The sequence below is a fragment of the Oncorhynchus masou genome, chromosome 20 (assembly GCF_036934945.1).
Source record: "Oncorhynchus masou masou isolate Uvic2021 chromosome 20, UVic_Omas_1.1, whole genome shotgun sequence".
Taxonomy (NCBI): domain Eukaryota; kingdom Metazoa; phylum Chordata; class Actinopteri; order Salmoniformes; family Salmonidae; genus Oncorhynchus; species Oncorhynchus masou.
Window position 1 is genome coordinate 18608041 of NC_088231.1, and position 26103 is coordinate 18634143.

At 42.8% G+C, this 26103-nt stretch overlaps 1 protein-coding gene across 10 annotated transcripts; it reads left to right on the forward strand.

Annotated features, from left to right (window-relative positions):
* The first annotated feature begins 19 nt into the window (after window positions 1-19).
* Window positions 20-26013, forward strand: LOC135507110 (zinc finger protein 37-like). 10 transcript variants are annotated; one of them, XM_064926673.1, is made up of 7 exons: window positions 20-1235; window positions 2034-2353; window positions 2675-2811; window positions 5806-6021; window positions 10561-10776; window positions 16955-17170; window positions 25163-26013. In XM_064926673.1, the coding sequence occupies exons 1-7, from the start codon at window positions 1156-1158 to the stop codon at window positions 25202-25204; spliced, it is 1227 nt and encodes a 408-aa protein (XP_064782745.1). In that variant the 5' UTR covers window positions 20-1155; the 3' UTR covers window positions 25205-26013. The 10 variants fall into 10 exon arrangements, with proteins under 10 accessions (XP_064782745.1, XP_064782744.1, XP_064782735.1 ...); XM_064926672.1 differs by lacking the exon at window positions 25163-26013 and adding an exon at window positions 22390-24096; XM_064926663.1 differs by lacking the exon at window positions 25163-26013 and having other exon boundaries at window positions 16955-18278.
* The last annotated feature ends 90 nt before the right edge of the window (window positions 26014-26103 follow it).

A 26103-nucleotide genomic window follows, 5' to 3' on the forward strand; every position in this document is an offset into this window, starting at 1 on the left:
CACAATAAATCCAGAGAATGCCTGACTTTGATGGCAAAGTTTGATGACAACATTTGCCCACGAAAGACCGCCACGCCACCTTCCTGTTCAATTGAGCACAGTACAACAAGGTTAGTCCAAAAATGTCTTGTATGCTGCTGCATAAATGATGTAATATGACAGGGAGATATGTATACTGTAGCTAAGAAAGTAATGCTAAGTGTATGTTGTATAGTAAGTTGTTAGTAACCCATGTGCCTCACCCTAATAATGTGGTCTATTTTCCCCTCTTAATTTCACCTACTGTTCTGACTTGGTGGTGCACATGTAGCCTATAACCTGTTTTAGAGAAATGTAATCATTGGATATTGTACGAGCTTTCATTGTCTGCTTATATGCCCCCTTTATTTATCATACGGTTCTGACTTGGTGCACAGGGAGAACACTGTAACAACGGCCCATGTTCTGAAATCTGTCGCTGTACATTACAAATTTGCTGAACAAGTAGTTGACCATGTCTGTCCTAGCTTGCTCATTAATGTCTTAATCAAAATTATGGATTGCCTCTTTAAAAAAAAGCTGATATGGCTGACTTGCTTAAACAAATGTGGTTTCTACTGACAATTGAGATGTACAAACTAGGGCATAAAGGGGCGACAAGTGGATAAAAGGCAGTAAATTAAGCTGGATTAGCTGTTTCTCTGCCAGACAAAGCTCTGCTGATAGCCAGGTGTAGCAGTGGAAAGGTGTTGAGACTGCTATTAAACTCTGCTGTTGGGACAGCTTTATGTAGGGCCTAACAGTTTGTGGGCCCCGTTTGTCACCGTTATAGTGCAATTAATGTATTGTTTAGTGTTGTGTTGAGTAGTGGCTTTGCTGGCATGCACCCCCAATTTTTGGGGGGGTTTGCCCAACCAAGATATACATGCTAAAATCGCCATTGAGTTCAAGTTTCCAGATTTTAACGAATGGCCACCCGAAACAACTTTTCATCCCCAACGGTTACTCTCTGCCAGGTTCCCCGCAGAAGGAAGCAAGCCACATTCGCAAATTTAAACAGAGACTTGAAAGGCATTAAAAATCAGCCGCAACAGCTAAGGTCTCGTTGGGCCAAGAGGCAGCTCCGGTGCAGCCACTGCTCCAAGCACTTCTCCCACAGCCAACAACTGAAGATGCATGAGAGGGTGCACACCGGAGGGGAACCGCTTAAATGGGTCTACTGCAGGAAGTGCTACAAACAGTCAACACTTTCCTAGGTACAGATCTAGGATCAGATTCCTCTCCCCCGATCCTAACCTTAACTATTAGTGGGAAAAAATCAAAAACTGTCCCAAGATCAGCTTCTAGGGGCAACTTCACACTACTCCACCTGGCGCAATGATTGACAAGGCCAGGAGTTTTTCCTGTGATCAGACCAGTGAAAAACTCCTGGCCATAGTTGTAAGGGGAATGACTCCACACTTCTGGGGTTTTCATATGAAGACTGGGTCCGTGTGTTTTTGAGTTTGATTGGATTCCACATTTAACGATACTCTCTGTGTGTAGTGGTTGTGTATTTAGGTCAACTAGCTTGATGCTTGGTCCAGAGTGTTTTAATAATGAGTGAGTTATTACAGGTGAAAATTCTAAACATCCTTATGAATTTACATTGATGCAGTGGTGAACCAAAGTACAGTAATTAAGAATTGAAATGTCCCTTTGCCTCTCAACAAGATATATTTACTGTTTACTATTTATAATAGAAATACCACAAATAGTGTAATGCTTTTTTCATTTTTAAATCACGAAATATTGTTTTAAGCAAATATCATGTTTATAATAGCTACAACATTGTTGTGGTGGAGCACTCCTGTACAGTAGGTGGCGCATATGATCACATGAAAGTGATGAGGAACAGGAAAAAATTATCTCAACCGCAAGCTAACGTTACAAACAAAGCTAGCTAGCTATCGATGTTTAGTCTCTGATATTATTGCATTTGTTTTAGTAGCTTGTTAGATAACTATATATCGTCATAATATAGAAAACATAAAGACTGTTTTCATATTGAAAAGGGGCCAAAAGCGTCGGGGGACAATGTCGGGTTCCGTGGTTGAGTTCCAGGCGCAGATAGCCTCAATCATGGAGGTGCTAGCCAACGCGGCTGTAACCGAAATCTGCAAAGTTGTTGACGATGGCTATGCGGTTGTACACATGGAGATGTCCCAAAGCCACAAAGACAACGAATTTCTCCGGAGGAAAATGAAATTGATGGAACTTCAGATCGCCAGGTTTCGAGCGGAGAGAACAAAGTCTTCAGAGGGGTCCGTCCACAATCGCTTCCATGGAATACGCCTCCTAAACAGACACAACCATCGAGAGACTGCAACGACAGGTTGGTGGTGGTGATGATGAATTTGACAGTGTGCACAAAGACTAAATTACATGAGTCTTCAATTGATCCCATCCATCAATTGTGTTTTACAAAGTTTAAAGCTAGCATAATACATCCATGATTTATGTAATGTCAATACAGTTAGGGCCCAGCAGTATTATTGACATTCCATATATGACGTCTCATGCTTACTTTAATACAGCTAGGATCCCTCGAGCTCTATATACACATTACACACGTCATGAACGTATTATGCTTGTTTTGTTCTCTGTAAAACACCATTGATGGATGGGGTCAAATTAACCTCCTCTTTATTTCCAGGACCTACTTGGCAAAGCAGAAACAGACTTTCCAACAGGAGTTTTGGGAACAGCAGCATTCAAAGAGACAGACAGCCCATAGACGTGGACCAAGAGCATGTCTCTCCATCAAAGCATATGGATGCTACAAGTGATGAGGTACAGTTGAAGTTGGAAGTTTACATACACTTATGTTGGAGTCATTAAAACTTGTTTTTCAACGACTCCACAAATTTCTTGTTAACAAACTATAGTTTTGGCAAGTCGGTTAGGACATCTACTTTGTGCATGACACAAGTAATTTTTCCAACAATTGTTTACAGATTATTTCACTTATAATTCACTGTATCACAATTCCAGTGGGTCAAAAGTTTACATACACTAAGTTGACTGTGCCTTTAAACAGCTTGGAAAATTAAAAAAATTGAGGTCATGGCTTTAGAATCTTCTGATAGGCTAATTGACATCATTTGAGTCAATTGGAGGTGTATCTGGCCTACCTTCAAACTCAGTGCCTCTTTGCTTGACATCATGGGAACATCGAAAGAAATCAGCCAAGACCTCAGAAAAAAGATTGTAGACCTCCACAAGTCTGGTTCATCCTTGGGAGCAATTTCCAAATGCCTGACGGTACCACGTTCATCTGTACAAACAATAGTATGCGAGTATAAACACCACGGAACCATGCAGCCGTCATACCACTCAGGAAGGAGACGCGTTCTGTCTCCTAGAGATGAACGTACTTTGGTGTGAAAAGTGCAACTGCACATTGGACAAAGATCATACATTTTGGATAAATAATCTCTGGTCTGATGTAACAAAAATAGAACTGTTTGGCCATAATGACCATTGTTATGTTTGGAGGAGAAAAAATAGGGGGAGGCTTGCAAACCAAAGAACACCACTTCACAAAATAGATGGCTTCATGAGGAGGGGAAATTATGTAGATATATTGAAGCAACAACTCAACATTTTACATTTACATTTAAGTCATTTGGCAGACGCTCTTATCCAGAGCAACTTACAAATTGGTGAATTCACCTTATGACATCCAGTGGAACAGCCACTTTACAATAGTGCATCTAAATAATTTAAGGGGGGGGGGGGTGAGAAGGATTACTTTATCCTATCCTAGGTATTCCTTAAAGAGGTGGGGTTTCAGGTGTCTCCGGAAGGTGGTGATTGACTCCGCTGTCCTGGCGTCGTCAGGGAGTTTGTTCCACCATTCGGGGGCCAGAGCAGCGAACAGTTTTGACTGGGCTGAGCGGGAACTGTACTTCCTCAGTGGTAGGGAGGCGAGCAGGCCAGAGGTGGATGAACGCAGTGCCCTTGTTTGGGTGTAGGGCCTGATCAGAGCCTGGAGGTACTGCGGTGCCGTTCCCCTCACAGCTCCGTAGGCAAGCACCATGGTCTTGTAGCGGATGCGAGCTTCAACTGGAAGCCAGTGGAGAGAGCGGAGGAGCGGGGTGACGTGAGAGAACTTGGGAAGGTTGAACACCAGACGGGCTGCGGCGTTCTGGATGAGTTGTAGGGGTTTAATGGCACAGGCAGGGAGCCCAGCCAACAGCGAGTTGCAGTAATCCAGACGGGAGATGACAAGTGCCTGGATTAGGACCTGCGCCGCTTCCTGTGTGAGGCAGGGTCGTACTCTGCGGATGTTGTAGAGCATGAACCTACAGGAACGGGCCACCGCCTTGATGTTAGTTGAGAACGACAGGGTGTTGTCCAGGATCACGCCAAGGTTCTTAGCGCTCTGGGAGGAGGACACAATGGAGTTATCAACCGTGATGGCGAGATCATGGAACGGGCAGTCCTTCCCCGGGAGGAAGAGCAGCTCCGTCTTGCCGAGGTTCAGCTTGAGGTGGTGATCCGTCATCCACACTGATATGTCTGCCAGACATGCAGAGATGCGATTCGCCACCTGGTCATCAGAAGGGGGAAAGGAGAAGATTAATTGTGTGTCGTCTGCATAGCAATGATAGGAGAGACCATGTGAGGTTATGACAGAGCCAAGTGACTTGGTGTATAGCGAGAATAGGAGAGGGCCTAGAACAGAGCCCTGGGGGACACCAGTGGTGAGAGCGCGTGGCGAGGAGACAGATTCTCGCCACGCCACCTGGTAGGAGCGACCTGTCAGGTAGGACGCAATCCAAGCGTGGGCCGCGCCGGAGATGCCCAACTCGGAGAGGGTGGAGAGGAGGATCTGATGGTTCACAGTATCGAAGGCAGCCGATAGGTCTAGAAGGATGAGAGCAGAGGAGAGAGAGTTAGCTTTAGCAGTGCGGAGCGCCTCCGTGATACAGAGAAGAGCAGTCTCAGTTGAATGACTAGTCTTGAAACCTGACTGATTTGGATCAAGAAGGTCATTCTGAGAGAGATAGCGGGAGAGCTGGCCAAGGACGGCACGTTCAAGAGTTTTGGAGAGAAAAGAAAGAAGGGATACAGGTCTGTAGTTGTTGACATCGGAGGGATCGAGTGTAGGTTTTTTCAGAAGGGGTGCAACTCAAGACATCAGTAACCTGTTTTGGAGACTGGTTAATGTTTGTAATTTTGGATGACTGATGTGCCTAGAGTAAACCTTAACATTCTTAAAATGAAGTGGTGATCCAAATTTTTACTTGGATTAAATGTCAGGAATTGTGAAACTGAGGTTAAATGTATTTGGCTAAGGTGTATGTGATCTTCCGGTGTATGTGAAGTCCCAATTTTAACAGATGATTTCAAACGTCACAGACTTGTCTGTTTTAGTCTCGCACACCAGACACCTCTGCCTGGGAATGAGGTTATGTCTGTATAGACGTGTATGTCAGCACATTATAACCAGTGATGTTGTGGTAAAAATAGGTGGGTAAACTCTTATCACCTATACTTTCCCCTATACTTTCAATGCATTTTTGCACCAAAGGTTTGTAAACGCATGTGTAAAATACAGAAGGTGGAGTTTACCCTCCACTACACCACTGATTATAACACAATAACACCAATTTGTAAGTCGCTCTGGATAAGAGCGTCTGCTAAATGACTTAAATGTAAATGTAAATGTAAGGCAACAACTATGAATTTCACTAAATCCCATGTCATGCCCATATCTCCATTCATTAGATAGTGTATGCTCTGTCTCACTCACTCATCTCTCCCACTTAACCCCATCAGCAGTCAGCAGAGACAGAGGAAGGGCAACCAGACCTGCTGATCATCAAGGTGGAGGGAGAAGCAGATTACCAGGACTCTAGGTTCAGCCACCCAGCTAGAACAGTGGAGGGCAGCAGAGAACTAACCACCCAACCGGCTGCAGCCACCACAGAGGACTTCGCCTTCCAGCTCAGTGGCCCCAGAGGCAACAACAACTACAACAACACAGCTATGGAGGTCAGTGGATCTGACGCCGTTCTCCTCCAGTCAGAAACAGGGACTGTGAACCAGGGACCCCAGCAACACACAGAATTTGAACTCCATAGCAGAGAGACATAGTCTGGACACAAAGTGTGACATGAACAGGGACCTCAATCTCCTCATCAGCATGCTTCAGTTCAGCTGGTGCCTAGCCGAACCGTACGAGTGTGCTTGCATACTCCCTTAAAAGACCTTCGCTTAAAAAACAAGAAAAATGCGGCAATTGTACTGTTTGTCCATTTTTAAACATCGTAGCCAGTCTATACCTCCTCAAAATGGTCCGAATGAATCTAAGATAACTCAAGAAATCTTAATTTCAATTTACATCTAACTAAGATGTTTGGTGCAGTAATTTTCAATGAAAAAATGTGCATGAAAATGAGTCGTCTCTCTTGAATGACAACAATTACTTTATTGAAGAATCCCTATTGTTGACCAATCACCAACAAAGGGGCGTAGACTTCCGCTCTGAACTTCAGCATGCCTCCAGAAAAAAAATTCTGTGCCCAAATAGCTAGAAAAAAACCTCGCCGAAGTCCAAAACAAACAAAATTGTCACATAATGTTGTCCTAATATATGCACAATCTCAACCAAACTGTTTTCGACTGGGAAGCATGCAGACGCCTTAAGAGACTTTAAATACAGCCACCCATCTTGACACAAGAAATGTAGGCGAGGGCAACAAAGCTAGTTATTAAGATTCCGTAGACACTCTGAAATATCAGGAAGAGGAGCTCAACAACCAGCTCATACCTCACTTCCTGTCAGCCATTTTAGACCAAGCTCCACAACTTCCTCTTACTCGAGTAATCTTGCCACATATATTAGACCTGGCAATGTAGAACGACCTTACGGTTGGCCGAACTGCCATAGGAAGTTTGTCCAAGAGTGACTTGTGGCGGCACGCAGTCATCCACACCAGAAAGCGGACATTCTCCTGTACCTTGTGTGAGAAGAGCTTTGTGTGCTCCAGCCATCTCCAAATGCACCAGAAACGTCCACAGTTGTGGAGAAGCCCTTCAGTTGTGCACATTGTGGGCGCAGGTTCTCCCACTCCAACAATGTGAAAAGACATCAGAAGCTTCATCATTGAGAACGGACACAGATAGGGCTGTGACTGTCAAGGAATTTTGGATGACGGTAATTGGTTATAACTGTTTGAATTGCAAAATACTCACATTTTCTCCTCAGCTCCTGACTTGTTTCAGCAAGGAGCAACAACGTTTCATCACTTCAGAGAGTCCATGTTTCAGCAGAAACCATAGTCCCTCTAGCAATTGAACAGGATCTCTATGTCATAAACACTCAATTCTAGAATGGAGTGAGAATGGCAGCCATTGTGGTCAGGGAGAAATCCAATCTGGTCTAATTGGAACGGATGGCAGTAGAGGCAGACGTGATGCATTTCCTGCTTTTATGAATTATGAAAGTAAGGCATGTGATATATCAGAAATATAATGATTGTTAACCTAACATATTGTCATGAAATTATAAATACAGTTTATACAGGTTTTATACACATTTTCTGTATAAATAGTCTCTAAAATATATATAAACAGACCATAAATGTCTCACGGTTTGTTTTCTTGGAAAGCTGTGAATGTTGTAATATGATACAATATCAGTACTTATTGCATTTACAACTTGTATAAGACCTATCATCTGCTGTTTTCAGCCAGTGTCTGGCTGTGGATTGACTGCACTGTTTGTATGGAATGTTGCCATATTGGCAGTTCATTTGAACAATTATTGGAAATCATTCAACTTAAACTGGCTGGCTAGCTAATAAATATCACAGCACACTGGCTGACCGTGGTTGACAAACTCCCTGAACAAAATGGCTGACCTTTTATACTGTTATAAGACCTTTCATGTCCATTCTTGTATTCTAATTCCTAATTCTATGGCAGAAACGGACTCAACTACACAAATACCCGGCCATCCCGTTTTCAGTCAGCTGTTGGTTCTCAATAGAAATATCATTATTATATACAGTACCAGTCAAAAGTTTGGACACATCTTCTCATTCAAGGGTTTTTCTTTATTTTACTATTTTCTACATTGTAGAATAATAGTGTAGACATCAAAACTATGAAATAACACACATGGAATCATGTAGTAATCAACGTGTTCAACAAATCAAAATGTGTTATATTTGAGATTCTTCAAAGTAGCCAACTTTTGCCTTGATGACAGCTGTGCACACTTGGCATTCTCTCAACCACTTCACATGGAGTGCTTTTTCAACAGTCTTGAAGGAGTTCCCACATATGCTGAGCACTTGTTGGCTGCTTTCCCTTCACTCTGCAGTCCAACTCACCCCAAACCATCTTTATTGGGTTGAGGTCAGGGAATTGTGGGGGCCAGGTCAACTGATGCAGCACTCCATCACTCTCCTTCTTGGTCAAATGGCCCTTACACATCCTGGAGGTGTGTTAGGTCATTGTCCTGTTGAAAAACAAATGATAGTCCCGCTATGTGGAAGCCAGATGGGATGGCGTATAGCTGCAAAATGCTCTGGTAGCCATGCTGGTTAAGTGTGCTTTGAATTCTAAATAAATCACAGACTGTGTCACCAGCAAAGCACCATCACACCTCCTCCTCCATGCTTCACCGTGGGAACCACAAATGCGGAGATCAACAAATTTGGACTCATCAGACCAAAGGACAGATTTCCATCCGTCTAATGTCCATTGCTCATGTTTTTCATCCAAACAAGAGTCTTCTTATTATTGGTGTCCTTTAGTAGTGGTTTCTTTGCAGCAATTCGACCATGAAGGACTGATTTACGCAGTCTCCTCTGAACAGTTGATGTTGAGATGTGTCTGTTACTTGAACTGAAGCACACTTGGGGCGGCAGGGTAGCCTAGTGGTTAGAGCGTTGGACTATTAGCCGGAAGGTTGCAAGTTCAAACCCCCGAGCTGAGAAGGTACAAATCTGTCGTTCTGCCCCTGAACAGGCAGTTAACCCACTGTTCCTAGGCCATCATTGAAAATAAGAATTTGTTCTTAACTGACTTGCCTGGTTAAATAAAGGTAAAATTAAAATTAAAAAAGCATTTCTGAGGCCAGTAACTCTAATGAACTTCTCCTCTGCAGCAGAGGTACCTCTGGGTCTTCCTTTGCTGTGGCGTTCCATTTTTGCGACTGCACTTTCAAAGTTCTTGACATTTTCCTGATTGACTGACCTTCATGTCTTAAAGTAATGATGGACTGTCGTTTCTCTTTGCTTATTTGAGCTGTTCTTGCCATAATATAGACTTGGTCTTTTACCAAATACGGCTATCTTCTGTATACCACCCCTATCTTGTTACAACACAACTGATTGGCTCAAATGCATTAAGAAGGAAAGAAATTCCACAAATGAACCTTTAACAAGGCACACCTATCAATTGAAATGCATTCCAGGTGACTACCTCATGAGAGAGAGAATGCCAAGAGTGTGCAAAGCTGTCATCAAGGCAAAGGGTGGCTACTTTTGATAAATATCAGATTTGGTAAAAAAAATACTACATGATTCCATAGGTGTTATTTCATACTTTTGATGTCTACACTATTATTCTACAATGTAGAAAATAGTAAAAAATAAAGAACCCCTTGAATGAGTGGGTGTGTCCAAACTTTTGACCAGTACTGTATCAGAACGGTTATGACGGTCTTCATCCATAGCCATCGGTTACAATGTTGTACGGTAATTGTGCCAACCCTAGACACAGTAGCAAGAGATTCCTATGGGGAAAAAACTATGGATTAGCTTTGTCAGTTAGGTTATAGCAATACACTATTTTTATTATTTGTTTTGTATTTACATTATTTTAATTTTAAATTCTTCATCATTGGGAAGGGCTCGTATGTAAGCATTTCAAGGTGACATCTTCACCCGTTGTATTCAACGCATGTGACAAATAAGACTGCTTTGAAAGTACTACCTCCTTCCTGGTCCCTCGCTGTTTTTGAATGGGATTCAAGAGTTATATAATTAAATTCATGAAAATGCATTCATTTAAGATCTATCTCAAGTTATAAACTGAATGGTTCGAGCCCTGAATGCTGATTGGCTGACAGCCTTGGTATATGAATTTGTATACCACGGGTATGACAAAACATATTTATTTTTACTGCTCTAATTTAGTTGGTAACTTATAATAGCAATAAGGCATCTCAGGGGTTTGTGATGTATGGCTAAGGGCTGTGTCCAGGCACTCTGCATTACGTCTTGGTAAGAACAGCCATCAGCCGTGGTATATTGGCCACATACCACACCCCCCCAGGGCTTATTGATTAATTATATTGGTATTAGTGGATTAATTTACTTCTAGACAATGTATTTTATGATGGTTTAAGCAAAATACAGAAGGTGGAGTTTACCCTCCACTACTCCACAGATTATAACACAATAACAACAAGACAACTACTATGAATTTCACTAAATCCCATGTCATGCCCATATCTCCATTCAGTAGATAGTGTATGCTCTGTCTCACTCACTCATCTCTCCCACTTAACCCCATCAGCAGTCAGCAGAGACAGAGGAAGGGGAACCAGACCTGCTGATCATCAAGGATGAGGGGGAAGCAGATGACCAGGACTCTAGGATCAGCCACCCAGCCAGAACAGTGGAGGGCAGCAGAGAACTAACCACCCAACTGGCTGCAGCCACCACAGAGGACCCCGCCTTCCAGCCCAGAGGCAACATCTACAACAACAACTACAACAACACCGCTATGGAGGTCAGTGGATCTGACGCCATCCTCCTCCAATCAGAAACAGGGACTGTGAACCAGGGACCCCAACAGCACACAGGAATTGAACCCAAAGCAGAGAGACCGAGTCTGGACACAAAGTGTGACATGAATGGGGACCTCAATCTCCTAAGAGATTCTTTAAACCAGGTGTGGAGAGAGGTAGTAGCGACAGACGATGGCACCTCTGCTGCTCACACTAAAGTAATGGACCTAGGGAGTGGCTCAGTGGGCACAGAAACACAGACGAGCTCAGACATAGAAATGAGAAGTGTAGGGTTAGAAAACCACAGGTTTTCCCCCAAGTCATTCCATTCTTCATCAGAACATGTGATAGTGATTGACTCTGTATCCACTGGCCAGCAGGTAGATAGAGGTTTTAAGTGGGGTCAGGTGGGTACAGCTACTACACCACAGGACAATGGGACTGGAAATAAGCAGGGAGTGGGAGGGTTTAACAGAAATGCACCAATGATTCACCCCAAATCGATGAGAGACAACACAACGCTTTTGGTAGCACCTGGTTTCCATCCTACAGAGAAAAATACAGGCATGCATCTTGACACAGGAAATGCAAGTGAGGCCAACAAAGATAGTTGGTCTTCATTGACAAGCTTCCATAGACACTCTGAAATACCAGGAAGAGGAGTTCAACAACCACTTCCTGCGTCACTTCCTGACGGCTATTTTAGACCAAGCGCCACAACTTTCTCTCACTCTAGTAATTTCGCCTCACACTTTAGACCTGGCACTGTAGAACGACCATACGGTTGCCCGAGCTGCAATAAAAAGTTTCTCCACGAGAGTGACTTACGGCATCACATGACCATCCACACCAGGAAGCGAGCGTTCGCCTGCATGTTGTGTGAGAAGAGCTTTGTGTCCCCCAGCAAGCTCCAAGTGCACCAGAACGTCCACACTGGGGAGAAGCCCTTCAGTTGTGCACAGTGCGGACGCAGGTTCTCCCACTCCAGCAATCTGAAAAGACATCAGAAGCTTCATCATTGATAAGTGACACAGAATCAAGAGATTCCTATGTAAAAAACAACAACTATGGATTAGCATTATGTCAGTTCGTTTTATAGCAACACGCTGTGAAAGTCCTGCCTACTTCCTGGATCATGTACCTTGCTTTTTTTATGGGATTCAAGAGTAAATAATAAAATTTATTGATATACATTTGGGTCCAAAAGTATTGGGACAGTGACATTTTGTTGTTGTTGTTTTGGCTCTGTACTCCAGCACTTTGGTCATATTTATGATTTTTATGCCGAAAACTCTCACTCATCATTATTCACGATTCATTCATAATTATCTGCAATCATGGTAGCATCCATATTAATGTGGACATGTTTAGAAACACATTCTATTCTTATTTACAATAAAAGTGACTCCAGAATGACACAATACATTATGTACCTTTCACAGCTTCTACCCTCAAGCCATTAGAATGCTAAACTGTTCATCAAACGGCTACCCAGACAATTTGCATTGACACCCTTTTTTTACACTGCTGCTACTCGCTGTTTATCTATGCATAGTCACTTTACCCCTAACTACATGTACATATTACCTTGACTAACCTGTACCCCCCTGTATATAGCATTGTTATTGTTATATTATTGTGTTACTTTATTTTTATTTATTTTTTATTTTGTGCAAATATTTTCTTACTTACTTTAAAATAAATTCTGCATTGTTGGTTAAGGGCTTCTAAGTAAGGATTTCACAGTAATGTTTACTACGCCTGTTGTATTCGGTGCATGTGACAAATACAATTTGATTTCTATTGGGTACAAAATAATCTGTAAAACAAACAAAACAAACTGCAAATGCATCCAACAAGTTGAGTCACAAGCTTGATGAAGGTAGGAATATCGCACAAATATGATCAGTGTAACTATTTGATAGAAGACAACCTATCTTGACATTGTCAAGTATTGAAATCTGGCACGAATCCCAGACTTTTTTTGCGATCAAAAAGTCGTATTTCTCTTAATTTCCAATGTAGTGAGAGTGGTTTTATTGCAATGGTACATCATACCGGCCAAATTTCTACCTTCTTGAACGGCAATAGCTCCTATACACATGAAAACGCCTTACCTCTGGTATCGATAGAACATCGCTCACACAAAAACAATATAACATTCAAAATTGATTAATCTTTCCTGTAAAGTTTACAGTCTGTAAATTAACCTCCTCGTCATTGTATCATTTCAAATTCGAAGTGCTGGAGTACAGAGCCAAAAGAACAACAAAACATGTTCACTGTCCAAATATCTTTGGACCTCACTATAAGCAGGCAAAGGTGTGTGAATCATGTTGGACATATTGGAATCAGAATAAAATAGATTTACACAAAAACAGTCTTTATGGGCAGAAGTGTTTTACATGATTCTTCACAAATTATCTAATTTACTCAATTCATACATTAACCACCATCAAATGATATTATTGCACCTATATTGGATTTTGGACACTATTGAATTTGAGGTCAAATCTAGGGTGCCCCCAAAAATAAAATGTGGTTTAATTACATGAGTTGGGGCATAAGATGCAAAATCCTTCAAGGAACCTTGGACCCAAAATGTTTCATTTTGATGTCTTAGCCCACTTGTTTTCTTTAGAGCCGATTACAATAGCCACAACAACAACAACAACGTGTAACTATGTATTTTTATCAGGCAGGACCAAACAGAGCTGAATGAGAGCAATGACTTGGGAAGTTGTCTATTATTCAGCTACCAAAAAGTGTACATTTGTCAGAAATATTAATAGTTGATATTTCCACCTATTGTATCTCTGTGTTTACAGGTCTATATTTCCAAGATACATTAAGATATCCTGATGCTGTTTGCCTGTGTATGTGGGGCAGACAGCACATATTGGGTTACATGGTTATGTGGGAATGCCACTTCCAGCCAGGCATTATTGTGCACTTTTCTTAGTTTAGGGCGTTTGTCACAATATCTATCAATTAACCACTTCTTCAGTAAAAATATTTTTACACAATCACCCATTTTTTAATAAATGACAGCCATTATAGATGTGGAAAAAAACATGTTTTGTAATAGCAACATTTTTGGGGCCACAAGCCTCGTTTTTTTTATTACTTTGCTTCAACGTTGTTGTGATGGAGAACTCCTGTACAGTAGGTGGCGGTGTTCCATTTTAATTGCACAGTCCAGCATATTGATGAAAAGGAAAGAATCACCGGCTACAAACAAAGCTAGCGATGTTTCGTTTCTGATATGATTGCCTTTATTTTAATAGCAAACTAGATCCTGTAGATTATTATAATATTATAGAAAACACAAAGACTGTTTTCATATTGAAAAGGGGCCAAAAGCGTCGGGGGACAATGTCGGGTTCCGTGGTCGAGTTCCAGGCGCAGATAGCCTCAATCATGGAGGTGCTAGCCAACGCGGCTGTAGCCGAAATCTGCAAAGTTGTTGACGATGGCTATGCCGTTGTACACCTGAAGATGTCCCAAAGCCACAAGGAGAACGAATTTCTCCGGAGGAAAATGAAATTGATGGAACTTCAGATCGCGAGGTTTCGAGCAGAGAGAACAAAGTCTTCAGAGGGGTCCGTCCAAAATCGCTTTCATGGAATACGCCTCATAAACAGACACAACAATCGTGAGACGGCAACGACAGGTTGGTGATGATGATAAATTTGACCGTGTACACAAAGAACATCCTAGAATCAACATTATTGAAAATAATATAATTATTATAATAATTATTTTAGAAATCCTTAGCCCTTCTTGAAGGCGCAGCAGGCCCATTGTCACCCACTGTGTATGTGGTAGTACTAATTTGTAGAGTGGCTCTATTCTATTTTTTTCACTATCTTAAAGTCTAAATAATCCCCATGTTGTACTGATAGATGAACACAGAAATACATTAGTGCAGGTGTTGTAAATGTTTTGTACACTCAGTGTATGTCATGCTTACTTTGTACTGTCAACACAGCTAGGATCATTCCAGCTCTATAGACACATTATAATACGTCATGAATGTATTATGCTCCCTTTGTTCTTTGTAAAAACACTATTGATGGATGGGATCATATGGAAGATGATCATAATTTTGGTAACATCATAGTTATTACTTTATTTATTTTTACCTCCCCCTTTATTTCCAGGACCTACTTGGCAAAGCAGAGCCAGACTTTCCAACAGGAGTTTTGGGAACAGCAGCATTCAAAGAGACAGACAGCCCATAGACGTGGACCAAGAGGATGTCTCTCCATCAAAGCATATGGATGCTACAAGTGATGAGGTAAGTTCCAATTTTAACAGCCAATTTTAGACTGTCACAGACTTATGACTGTTTTAGTCTCGGACACCAGAACACTTTGCCTGGGAATGAGGTCATGTCTGTATAGCTGTGTATGTCAACACAATAACAAAGCAACTACTATGGCTTTCACTAAATCCCATGTCATGCCCATATCTCCATTCAGTAGATAGTGTATGCTCTGTCTCACTCACTCATCTCTCCCACTTAACCCCATCAGCAGTCAGCAGAGACAGAGGAAGGGGAGCCAGACCTGCTGATCATCAAGGATGAGGGAGTCGCAGACGACCAGAAATCTAGGTCCAGCCACCCAGCCAGAACAGTGGAGGGCAGCAGAGAACTAACCACCCAACCGGCTGCAGCGACCAGCAAGGATCCCGCCTTCCAGTCCAGTGACCCCAGAGGCAACAACTACAACAACACCGCTATGGAGGTCAGTGGATCTGACGCAGTCCTCCTCCAATCAGAAACAGGGAATGTGTACCAGGGACCACAGCAGTACACAGGATTTGAACCCAAAGCAGAGAGGCAGAGTCTGGACACTAAGTGTGACATGTACGGGGGCCTCAATCTCCTGAGAGATTCTTTAAACCATGTGTGGAGAGAGGCAGTAGCGACGGATGATGACGCCTCTGCTGCTCACACTAAAGTAATGGACCTAGGGAGTGGGTCAGTGGACCCAGAAACACAGAATATATCGGCCACAGAAATGAGAAGTGTAGGGTTAGAAAACCACAGGTTTTCCCCCAAGTCATTCCATTCCTCATCAGAACATGTGATAGTGATTGACTCTGTATCCAGTGGGCAGCAGGTAGATATAGATTTAGAGTGGGGTCAGGTGGGTACAGCTTCTACACCACAGGTCAATGTGACTGGAAATAATCAGGGAGTGGGAGGGTTTAACAGAAACGCACCAATGAATCACCATGATTCGATGAGAGACAACACAACGCAATTGGTTTCACCCGGCTTCCGGCCCTCAGAGATAAATTCAGAAATGCATCTTGACACAGGAAATGCAGGTGAGGCCAACAAAGATAGTTGGTGTTCGTTGGCAAGCCTCCAGAGACACTCTGAAATACCAGGAATAAGAGTTCAACAACCAGCTCATACCTCACTTCCTGTCTGCCATTTTAGACCAAGCGCCACAACTTCCTCTCACTCCAGTAATCTTGCCACAGATGTTTCACCTGGCACTGTAGAACGACCGTACGGTTGCCCAAGCTGCCATAAGACGTTTGTCCAAGAGAGTGACTTGCGGCGGCATGCAGTCATCCACACCAGAAAGCGGACGTTCTCCTGCACGTTGTGTGAGAAGAGCTTTGTGTGCGCCAGCCATCTCCAAGTTCACCAGAACGTCCACACTGGGGAGAAGCCCTTCAGTTGTGCACAGTGCGGACGCAGGTTCTCCCACTCCAGCAATCTGAATAGACATCAGAAGCTTCATCATTGAGGATCGACACAGAATCAAGAGATTCCTATGTAAAGAAAAAGCTATTATGTCAATTCGTTTTATAGCAACATGCTATGAAAGTCCTGCCTACTTCCGGGATCACATCCCTCGCTATTTTTGAATGGAATTTAAGAGTATATAATAAAATTCATGAAAACAGTCTTAAGATATATGTGCAGTTATATTTGTATTAATGGAATAATTTACTTCTGTCCAATGTCTTTATGAAGGTTTTTCTGCAAAATACAAAAGGTGGAGTTTACCCTCCACTACAGCACTGATTATAACACAATAACAACAAGACCACTATTATGAATTTCCCAAAATCCCATGTCATGCCCATATCTCCATTCAATAGATAGTGTATGCTCTGTCTCACTCACTCATCTCTCCCAATTAACCCCATCAGCAGTCAGCAGAGACAGAGGAAGGGGAACCAGACCTGCTGATCATCAAGGTGGAGGGAGAAGCAGATGACCAGGACTCTAGGATCAGCCACCCAGCTAGAACAGTGGAGGGCAGCAGAGAGCTCACCACCCAACTGGCTGCAGCCACCACAGAGGACCCCGCCTTCCAGCTCAGTGGCCCCAGAGGCAACAACAATTACAACAACATCGCTATGGAGGTCAGTGGATCTGACGTCGTCTTCCAATCAGAAACAGGGAATGTGAACCAGGGACCACAGCAGCACACAGGATTTGAACCCAGAGCAGAGAGACCGAGTCTGGACACTAAGTGTGACATGTACGGGGGCCTCAATCTCCTAAGAGATTCTTTAAACCAGGTGTGCAGACAGGTAGTAGTGACTGATAATGGAGCATCAGCTGCTCACACTAAAGTAATGGACCTAGGGAGTGGCCCAGTGGGCCCAGAAGCACAGAATAGCTCAGACATAGAAATGAGAAGTGTAGGGTTAGAAAACCACAGGTTTTCCCCCAAGTCATTCCATTCCTCATCAGAACATGTGATAGTGATTGACTCTGTATCCAGTGGACAGCAGGTAGATAGAGATTTTGAGTGGGGTCAGGTGGGTACAGCTTCTACACAGGTCAATGGGACTGGAAATACGCAGGGAGAGGGAGTGTTTGAGAGGAACGCACCTACGATGGCAAGCCTCCATAGACACTTTGAAATACCAGGAAGAGGAGTTCAACAACCAGCTCATACCTCACTTCCGGTCGGCCATTTTAGACAAAGCGCCACAACTTCGTCTCACTCGAGTAATCTTGCCCCACACGTTAGACCGGACACCATAGAGCGATTGTACGGTTGCCTGAGCTGCCATAAGAAGTTTGTCCATGAGAGTGACTTGCGGCAGCATGTGGTCGTCCACAACAGAAAGCGGGCGTTCGCCTGCAACTTGTGTGAGAAGAGCTTTATGTCCCGCACCGATCTCCAAATGCACCTGAATGTCCACACTGGGGAGAAGCCCTTCAGTTGTGCACATTGCGGGCGCAGGTTCTCCCACTCCAGCAATCTGAAAAGACATCAGAAGCTTCATCATTGAGAAATTGGACAGAAGCAAGAGATTCCTATTGAAAAAAGCTGTTCTAGGAATATCATGAGTTCAAACTTGATTTGTTCTACAGTGCATTCGGGAAGTATTCAATCTATACACTCTACCCCATAATGACAATACAAAACAGGTTTTACATTTTTGTGTGTGTATGTATGTATGTGTGTGTGTATATAAATAAATAAATAAACCTGGAAATATTACATTTACATAAGTATTCAGACCGTCTACTCTGTACTTTGTTGATGCATCTTTGGCAGCAATTACAGTCTAAGTATTCTTGGGTATGACGCTACAAACTCCGGGAGTTTCTCCCATTCCTCTCTACAGATCCTCTCAAGCTCTGTCAAGTTGGATGGGGAGTGTCGCTTCACAGCTTTTTTCAGGTTTCTGCAAAGATGTTTGATCGGGTTCAAGTCTGGGCTCTGGCTGGGCTATTCAAGGACATTGAGACTTGTCCCGAAGCCACTCCTGTGTTGTCTTGGCTGCATGCTTAGTGTCATTGTCCTGTTGGAAGGTGAACCTTCGCCCCAGTCATGTCCTGAGCGCTCTGGAGCAGGTTTTCATCAAGGATCTCTCTGTACTTCGCTCCGTTCATCTTTCCCTCAACCCTGACTAGTCTCCTTGTCACTGCCACTGAAAAACATCCCCACAGCATGATGCTTCCACCAACATGCTTTTCCATAGTGATGAGCAGTGAATGCTTGGCATTCAGTCCAAAGAGTTCAATTTTGGTTTCATCAGACCAGAGAATCTTGTTTCTCATGGTCTGAGAGTTCATTAGTTGCCTTTTGGCAAACTCCAACCGGGCTGTCATGTGCCTTTTTACTGAGTGGCTTCCATCTGGCCACTCTACCATAAAAGGCCTGATTGGTGGAGTGCTGAAAAGATGTTTGTCCTTCGGAAAAGTTCTCCCATCTCCACCGAGGAACTCTGGAGCTCTTTCAGAGTGAACATCGGGTTGTTGGTCCCCTCCCTGACCAAGGCCCCTTCCCCCAATTTCTCAATTTGACATGGGGCGGCCAGCTCTATGAAGACTCTTGGTGCTTCCAACTTCTTCCATTTAAGAATGATGGAGGCCACTGTGTTCTTGGGGACCTTCAATGCTGCAGAATTTTTTGGTAGCCTTCCCCAGATTTGTGCCTCAACACAAACCTTTCTCGGAGGTCTACGGACAATTCCTTCAACGTTATGGCTTGGTTTTTGCTCTGACATTCACTGTGAACTGTGTGACCTTTTATACAGACAGGTGTGTGCCTTTCCAAATCATGTCCAAGAAATTGAATTTACCACAGATGGACTCCAATCAAGCTATAGAAACATCTCAAGGATGATCAATGGAAACAGGATGCACCTGAGCTCAATTTCGAGTCTCATAGCAAAAGGTCTAAATACTTACAGTACCAGTCAAACGTTTGGACACACCCACTCATTCAAGGGTTTTTCTTTATTTTTACTTTTTTCTACATTGTAGAATAATAGTGCAAACATCAAAATGATTAAATAACACACACATATGGAATCATGTAGTAACCAAAAAAAAAGTGTTAAACAAATTCAAATATATTTTATATTTGAGATTCTTCAAAGTAGCCACCACGTGGCATTCTTTCAAACAGCTTCACCTGGAATGCTTTTTCGACAGTCTTGAAGGAGTTCCCACATATGCTGAGCACTTGTTGGCTGCTTTCACTTCACTCTGCAGTCCAGCTCATCCCAAACCATCTTTATTGGGTTGAGGTCGGGTGATTGTGGGGACCAGGTCATCTGATGCAGCACTCCATCACTCTCCATGATCAAATGGCCCTTACACAGCCTGGAGGTGTGTTGGGTCATTGTCCTGTTGAAAAACAAATGATTAGTCCCACTAAGTGCAAGCCAGATGGGATGGCGTATCGCTGCAGAATGCTGTGGTAGCCATGCTCATTAAGTGTGCCTTGAATTCTAAATAAATCACAGACTGTGTCACCAGCAAAGCACCATCACACCACCTCCTCCAAGCTTCACGGTGGGAACCACACATGTGGAGATCATCAAATTTGGACTCATCAGACCAAAGGACAGATTTCCATCCGTCTAATGTCCATTGCTCATGTTTCTCATCCAAACAAGAGTATTCTTATTATTGGTGTCCTTTAGTAATGGTTTCTTTGCAGCAATTCAACCATGAAGGACTGATTCACACAGTCTCCTCTGAACAGTTGATGTTGAGATGTGTCTGTTACTTGAATTCTGTGAACCATTTATTTGGGCTGCAATTTCTGAGGCTGGTAACTCTAATGAACTTATCCTCTGCAGCAGAGGTAACTCCGGGTCTTCCTTTCCTGTGGCGTTCCTCTTGAGAGACAGTTTCATCATAGCGCTTGATGGTTTTTCCACTGCACTTGAAAAAACTTTAAAAGTTCTTGAAATGTTCCGAATTCACTGACCTTCATCTGTAATGGACTGTTGTTTCTCTTTGCTTATTTGAGCTATTCTTGCCATAATATGGACTTGGTATTTTACCAAATAGGGCTATCCCCTGTATACCACCCCGACCTTGTCACTACACAAGTGATTGGCTCAAACGCATTAAGAAGGAAAGAAATTCCACCAAATAATTTAACAAAACACACCTGTTAATTGACTACCTCATGAAGCTGGTTGAAAGAATGTCAAGCATGTGCAAAGCTGTCATCAAGGCAAAGGGTGGCTACTTTGAAGAATCTCACATATAAAATATATTTTGAATTGTTTAACACTTTTTTTTGGTTACTACATGATTCCATATGCGTTATTTCATAGTTTTGATGTCTTCACTATTATTTTACAATGTAGAAAATGAACAAATAAAGAAAAACTCTGTAATGTTGTTTTGATTTATTTAACTAGGCAAGTCAGTTAAGAACAAATTTTACCCCTAACCCAGAAAGCGCTGGGCTAATTGTGCACCGCCCTATGGGACTCCCAATCATGTCCGGTTGTGATACAGCCTGGAATCAAACCAGGGTCTGTAATGATGTGTCTAGCACTGAGATGCAGTGCCTTAGACCGCTGCACCACTCAGGATTCCCCATCGGGAATGAGTAGGTGTGTCCAAACCTTTGACTGGTACTGTATGTAAATAAGTTCTTTCTGTTTTATTTGTATACATTTGTGAAAATGTATCTTTGTCATTATGGAGTTGTGTGTGTAGATTGACGAGAAAAAGAGCTTGTCATCCGTTTTAGAGGCTGTAACGAAACAAAATGTGGAAAAAGCGAAGGGAAGACTTTCCCAATCCACTGTATGTCTTCAGGATGTTATCCCAGGTCTCTTATGTTTTATAATACACCACGTGGTTCATATTTACATTATCTTGCCCAGGGACCCCCTCCCAGGCAACCGATCATATGTTAGCCAAAAAAATGACATCTTGAATGATAATGGCAAGGAGAAATAGTAAACTTATTATTTTAGTTTTATTTTAGTTTTTGTAGATTCAGTATTTTGACACACCCACATTTTATAATTTGAAGAAGTTTAAACTCTAACATGGCCTACTGGCTAGAAAGTTAACTCCAAACACATTTTCGCTAATGTGTTGGCAAAAATGTATGTTCAAGTAAAGAACTTACTAGCAGTCAGTGGCACTTGCCACACTGGTAGCCTATTCGCAGGTGCTTTTTCAAAGCCTATGTCAGACACGGCAGTGTAATTGGCTCCAGTGAGTGTAATTTACCCAATATTAGGAAATGTGTTGACATCTTTAGAAATAAAATATGATCTCTTCTAATTCAAAATGTGTTTATTCTGTTTTTGCTAATGATATTCATAAACATTGTAAATAAATATACTTTTCTCCACTTTTTACATGTATATATAATTATATATTTATTTTTTTGCAGACCCCCCTGCAGTTTTAGTTGATCAATTCCTATAATATAATCAATAAATAATATTCTCACATTGACCCTAAATATACCGAACCAAAAAAAAGGCAACATGTAAAGTATTGGTCCCATGTTTCATGAACTGAAATAAAAGATCCCAGAAATGTTCCATATGCACAAAAAGCTTCTCTCTCAAATGTTGTGTACAAATGTTTACATCCCTGTTAATGAGCATTTCTCTTTTGCCAAGATAATCCATCTACCTGACAGGTGTGACATATCAAGAAGCTGATTATACAGCATGATCATTACACAATAGATTTTTTTGTCGATGGCAATTTGAATGCACAGAGATACCGTGACGAGATCCTGAGACCCACCTCCATCACCTCGTCTTTCTGCATGATAATGCACGGCCCCATGTCACAAGGATCTGTATACAATTCCTGAAAGCTGAAAATGTCTGTTCTTCCGTAGCCTGCATACTCACAAGCATGTTTGGGATGGATCGACATGTACGACAGCGTGTTCCTGTTCCCTCCAATATCCAGCAACTTGAAGAGGAGTGGGACAACATTCCACACGCCACAATCAACAGCCTGATCAACTCTTTGTGAATGAAATGTCACACCAGACACTGACTGGTTTTCTGATCCACGCCTCTACATATTTTTTAAGGTACAGTGTCTGTAACCAACAGATGCATATCCATAGATTAGGGCCAAATGAATTGTTTTTAATTTAATGATTTCCTTATATGAACTGTAACTCAATTGTTGCATGTTGCGTTTTATTTTTGTTCAGTGTATACTGTATTCAAATCAAATTGTATTTTTCACATGCGCCGAATACAACAGTTGTAGACTTTACCGTGAAATACGATCCCTTTCCCAATGATACAGTTAAAAAGTAAGAAAAGTTTACCAACTATAAATAGTAAATTGTAACTCAATAAAATGACAATAATGAGGTTATATACAAGGAGTACCTTGTCACGGATGGGTTATTGCAGCAGACGACCACACCGGGTTCCACTCCTATCAACTAAACACAAGCAGAAGTGGCTCCAGTGAGCACGCCATCACCAACACTGGACAATTGAGGAGCGGAAAAACATTGCCTGGTCGACGAATCTTGGTTCCTGTTGCGTCATGCTAATGGAAGAGTCAGGATTTGGTGTAAACAGCATGAGGCCATGGCCCCATCATGCCTGGTGTCAACGGCACATGCTGGTCGTGTAAGGGTGTGGGGAATATTTTCCAGGCACATGTTAGGTACCTTAATAGCAATTGAGCAACGTTTTCATGTCCCAAAGAATTTAGGATGTTCTGGTGGCAAAGGGGGTCCGACCTGGTACTAGTTGGCCACTGAGTGTATATTGACCCTATATATATCTATATATGTAACTGCCAAAATAATAGAAACTCTGAGGGATAAATTAGGGAGTGAGGGATACAAAATGAGGGATACAAAGTGTATTGAAAGCAGGTGCTTCCACACAGGTGTGATTCCTAAGTCATTGAAGCAATTAAAATCCCATCATGCTTAGGGGTCATGCATAAAAATGCTGGGAATGCCATTATTTTGGCTACCATTGGTCAGCGAATGGTTTGATGAGCATGAAAGCGATGTTACCCATATACTATGGACCTCTCAGTTACCAGATCTCAACCCCATTGAACATTTACTTTTTACTCTATGCAGATGCTCTTATCCAGAGTGACTTAATAAATGACTATCTGAACTAAAAGACTAGTGCCCCATAGTACTCATTTTGTCATCATGCGGTGCTTTGAGAGGCTAGTTAAGGATCATATCACCTCCACCTTACCTGACACCCTAGACCCACCTCAATTTGCATACCGCCCCAATAGATCCACAGACAATGCAATCGCCAAAGTCATCGCACTGCACACTACCCTATCCGGACAAGAGGAATACCTATGTAAGAATGTTCTTCATTGACTAGTTCGGCCTTCAACACCATAGTACCCTCCAAGCTCATCATTAAGCGCGAGGCCCTGGGCCTGAACACCCTTCCCTGTGCAACTGGGACCTGGACTTCCTGAGGTAGGAAACAACACCTCCACTACGCTGATCCTCAACACAGAGGCCCCACAAGGGTGTGTGCACAGCCCCCTCCTGTACTCCCTGTTCACCCATGACTGCGTGGCCACACACACATCGAAAGTCAATCTTCAAATTTGCAGACGACACAATAGTAGTAGGCCTGATTACCAACAATGACGAGACAGACTACAGGAAGGAGGTGAGGCCCTGGCGGAGTGGTGCCAGGAAAATAACCTCCTCTACGTCAACAAAACATGGACTTCAGGAGACAGCAGAGGGAGCACGCCCCTATCCACATCGACGGGACCGCAGTGGAGGAGGTGAAAAGTTCCTCGGAGTATCACTGACATCTGAAATGGTCCACTTACACAGACAGTGTGGTGAAGAAGGCACAACAGCGCCTCTTATACCTCAGGAGGCTGAAGAAATTTGGCTTGGCACCTGGAACCCTCAAACTTTGACATATGCACAATAGAAAGCATCCTGTCGGGCTGTATACTGCATCGTCCGCAACCGCAGGGCTCTCCAGAGGGTGGTGCGGTCTGCCCAATGCAGCACTAGGGGCACACAGCCTGCCCTCCAGGACACCTACAGCACCTGATGTCACAGAAAGGCCAAAAATATCAAGGGCATCAACCACCCGAGGCACTGTCTATTCACCCCGCTATCATCCAGAAGGCGAGGTCAGTACAGGTGCATCAAAGCTGGGAACGAGAGACCGAAAAACAGCTTCTATCTCAAGTCCATCAGACTGTTAAATAGCCATCACTAACCGGCTACCACCTTGTTACTCAACCCTGCACCTTAGAGGCTACATGTACATAGACATGGAATCAAAGTGACCAGTGTTCCATTATTAATGTTTACATACTGCATATGTATATACTGTATTCTACTGTATTTTAGTCAATGCCACTCTGCCATTGCTCGTCCTAATATTCCTTAATTCCATTATTTTACTTTTAGATTTGTGTGTATTGTTGTGAATTGTTAGATACTACTGAACTGTTGGAGCTAGGAACACAAGCATTTCATTACACCCGCAATAACATCTGCTGAATATGTGTATGTAACCAATACAATTTGATTTAGTAATAGCTGAGTTATAATACACCTGTATTTGTTTGAGAGTTTTGTAGAGCTCATGCCCGTCGACTTAATTCCTCCCTCCTCTTTTCAGGCCAAATCTACTGTCAAAAAGGAGGACACAGAGGGGGAATAGAGTCTGGACAGACAGAGAAGTGTCCCCCTGACGCTCAAAACACAGAGCGAGGGAGAACTGTAGGATCCAGGTCCAAATTGCGAGATTTCAATGGACTGTCCACCCGAAACCGCTTTTTCATCCCCAAGGGTTACTCTCTACCAGGTTCCCTAAAGAGGGAAGCAAGCCCGCTTCCCGAAATTCAAATGGCTCCACTTCTTCATCGAAATGTATAGGAAAGCAGCTTCAACAGCTAACGTTAGCCAAGAGGCAGCTCCGCTGCAGCCACTGCTTCAAGGGCTTCTCCCACAGCCACCAGCTGAAGATGCATGAGAGGGTCCACACCGGAGAGAAACCATTTCAATGTGTCTACTGTGGGAAGTCCTTTACCCAGTCCTGTCACATGAAGAAGCACCTCCTCGTCCACACTGGTGGCAGGCCACATGACGTTGGGCTGCCCTGAGTGTTCCAGGGTGAAGTTTCCCCAAGGCACAGATCTAGGATATGCTTCCTCTCTCCCAATCCTAACCTTGACTGGTTGTGGAAAATAAAATAATAACTGGCCTAAGATCAGCATCTAGGGGCAAATTCACATATCTCCACTTGGCGTGATGATAGGCACGGGGTGTGAAAAAACTCCTGGCCCTGGTCGTAAGGGAAAAAGCTCCACACTTCTGGGGTTTTCAAATAAAAACTGGGTCCATGTGTTAACAGTTTGGAAGGTTTCCACATTGAACACTACCCTCTGTGTGTAGTGGTTGAGTTTCAGTTCAACTGGCTTGATGCTTGGTCCAGAGTGGACTGTTAATGTATATTATTAAAGGTGAAGATTTTAAACATCCTTGTGAATTTGTATTGGTGCAGTGATGACCCAAAGTACAGTAATACATTTAAAAAATCATGAAATGTTTACACGAAAT

Coding starts and splice junctions, on each gene's coding strand:
- LOC135507110 (XM_064926663.1), top strand. CDS start 1,156: ATGAGAGGGTGCACACCGGAGGGGAACCGCTTAAATGGGTCTACTGCA. Junction 1,236..2,033: donor AACAGTCAACACTTTCCTAG/GTACAGATCTAG, acceptor CATATTGAAAAG/GGGCCAAAAGCGTCGGGGGA. Junction 6,022..10,560: donor ACAACAACACAGCTATGGAG/GTCAGTGGATCT, acceptor TAACCCCATCAG/CAGTCAGCAGAGACAGAGGA.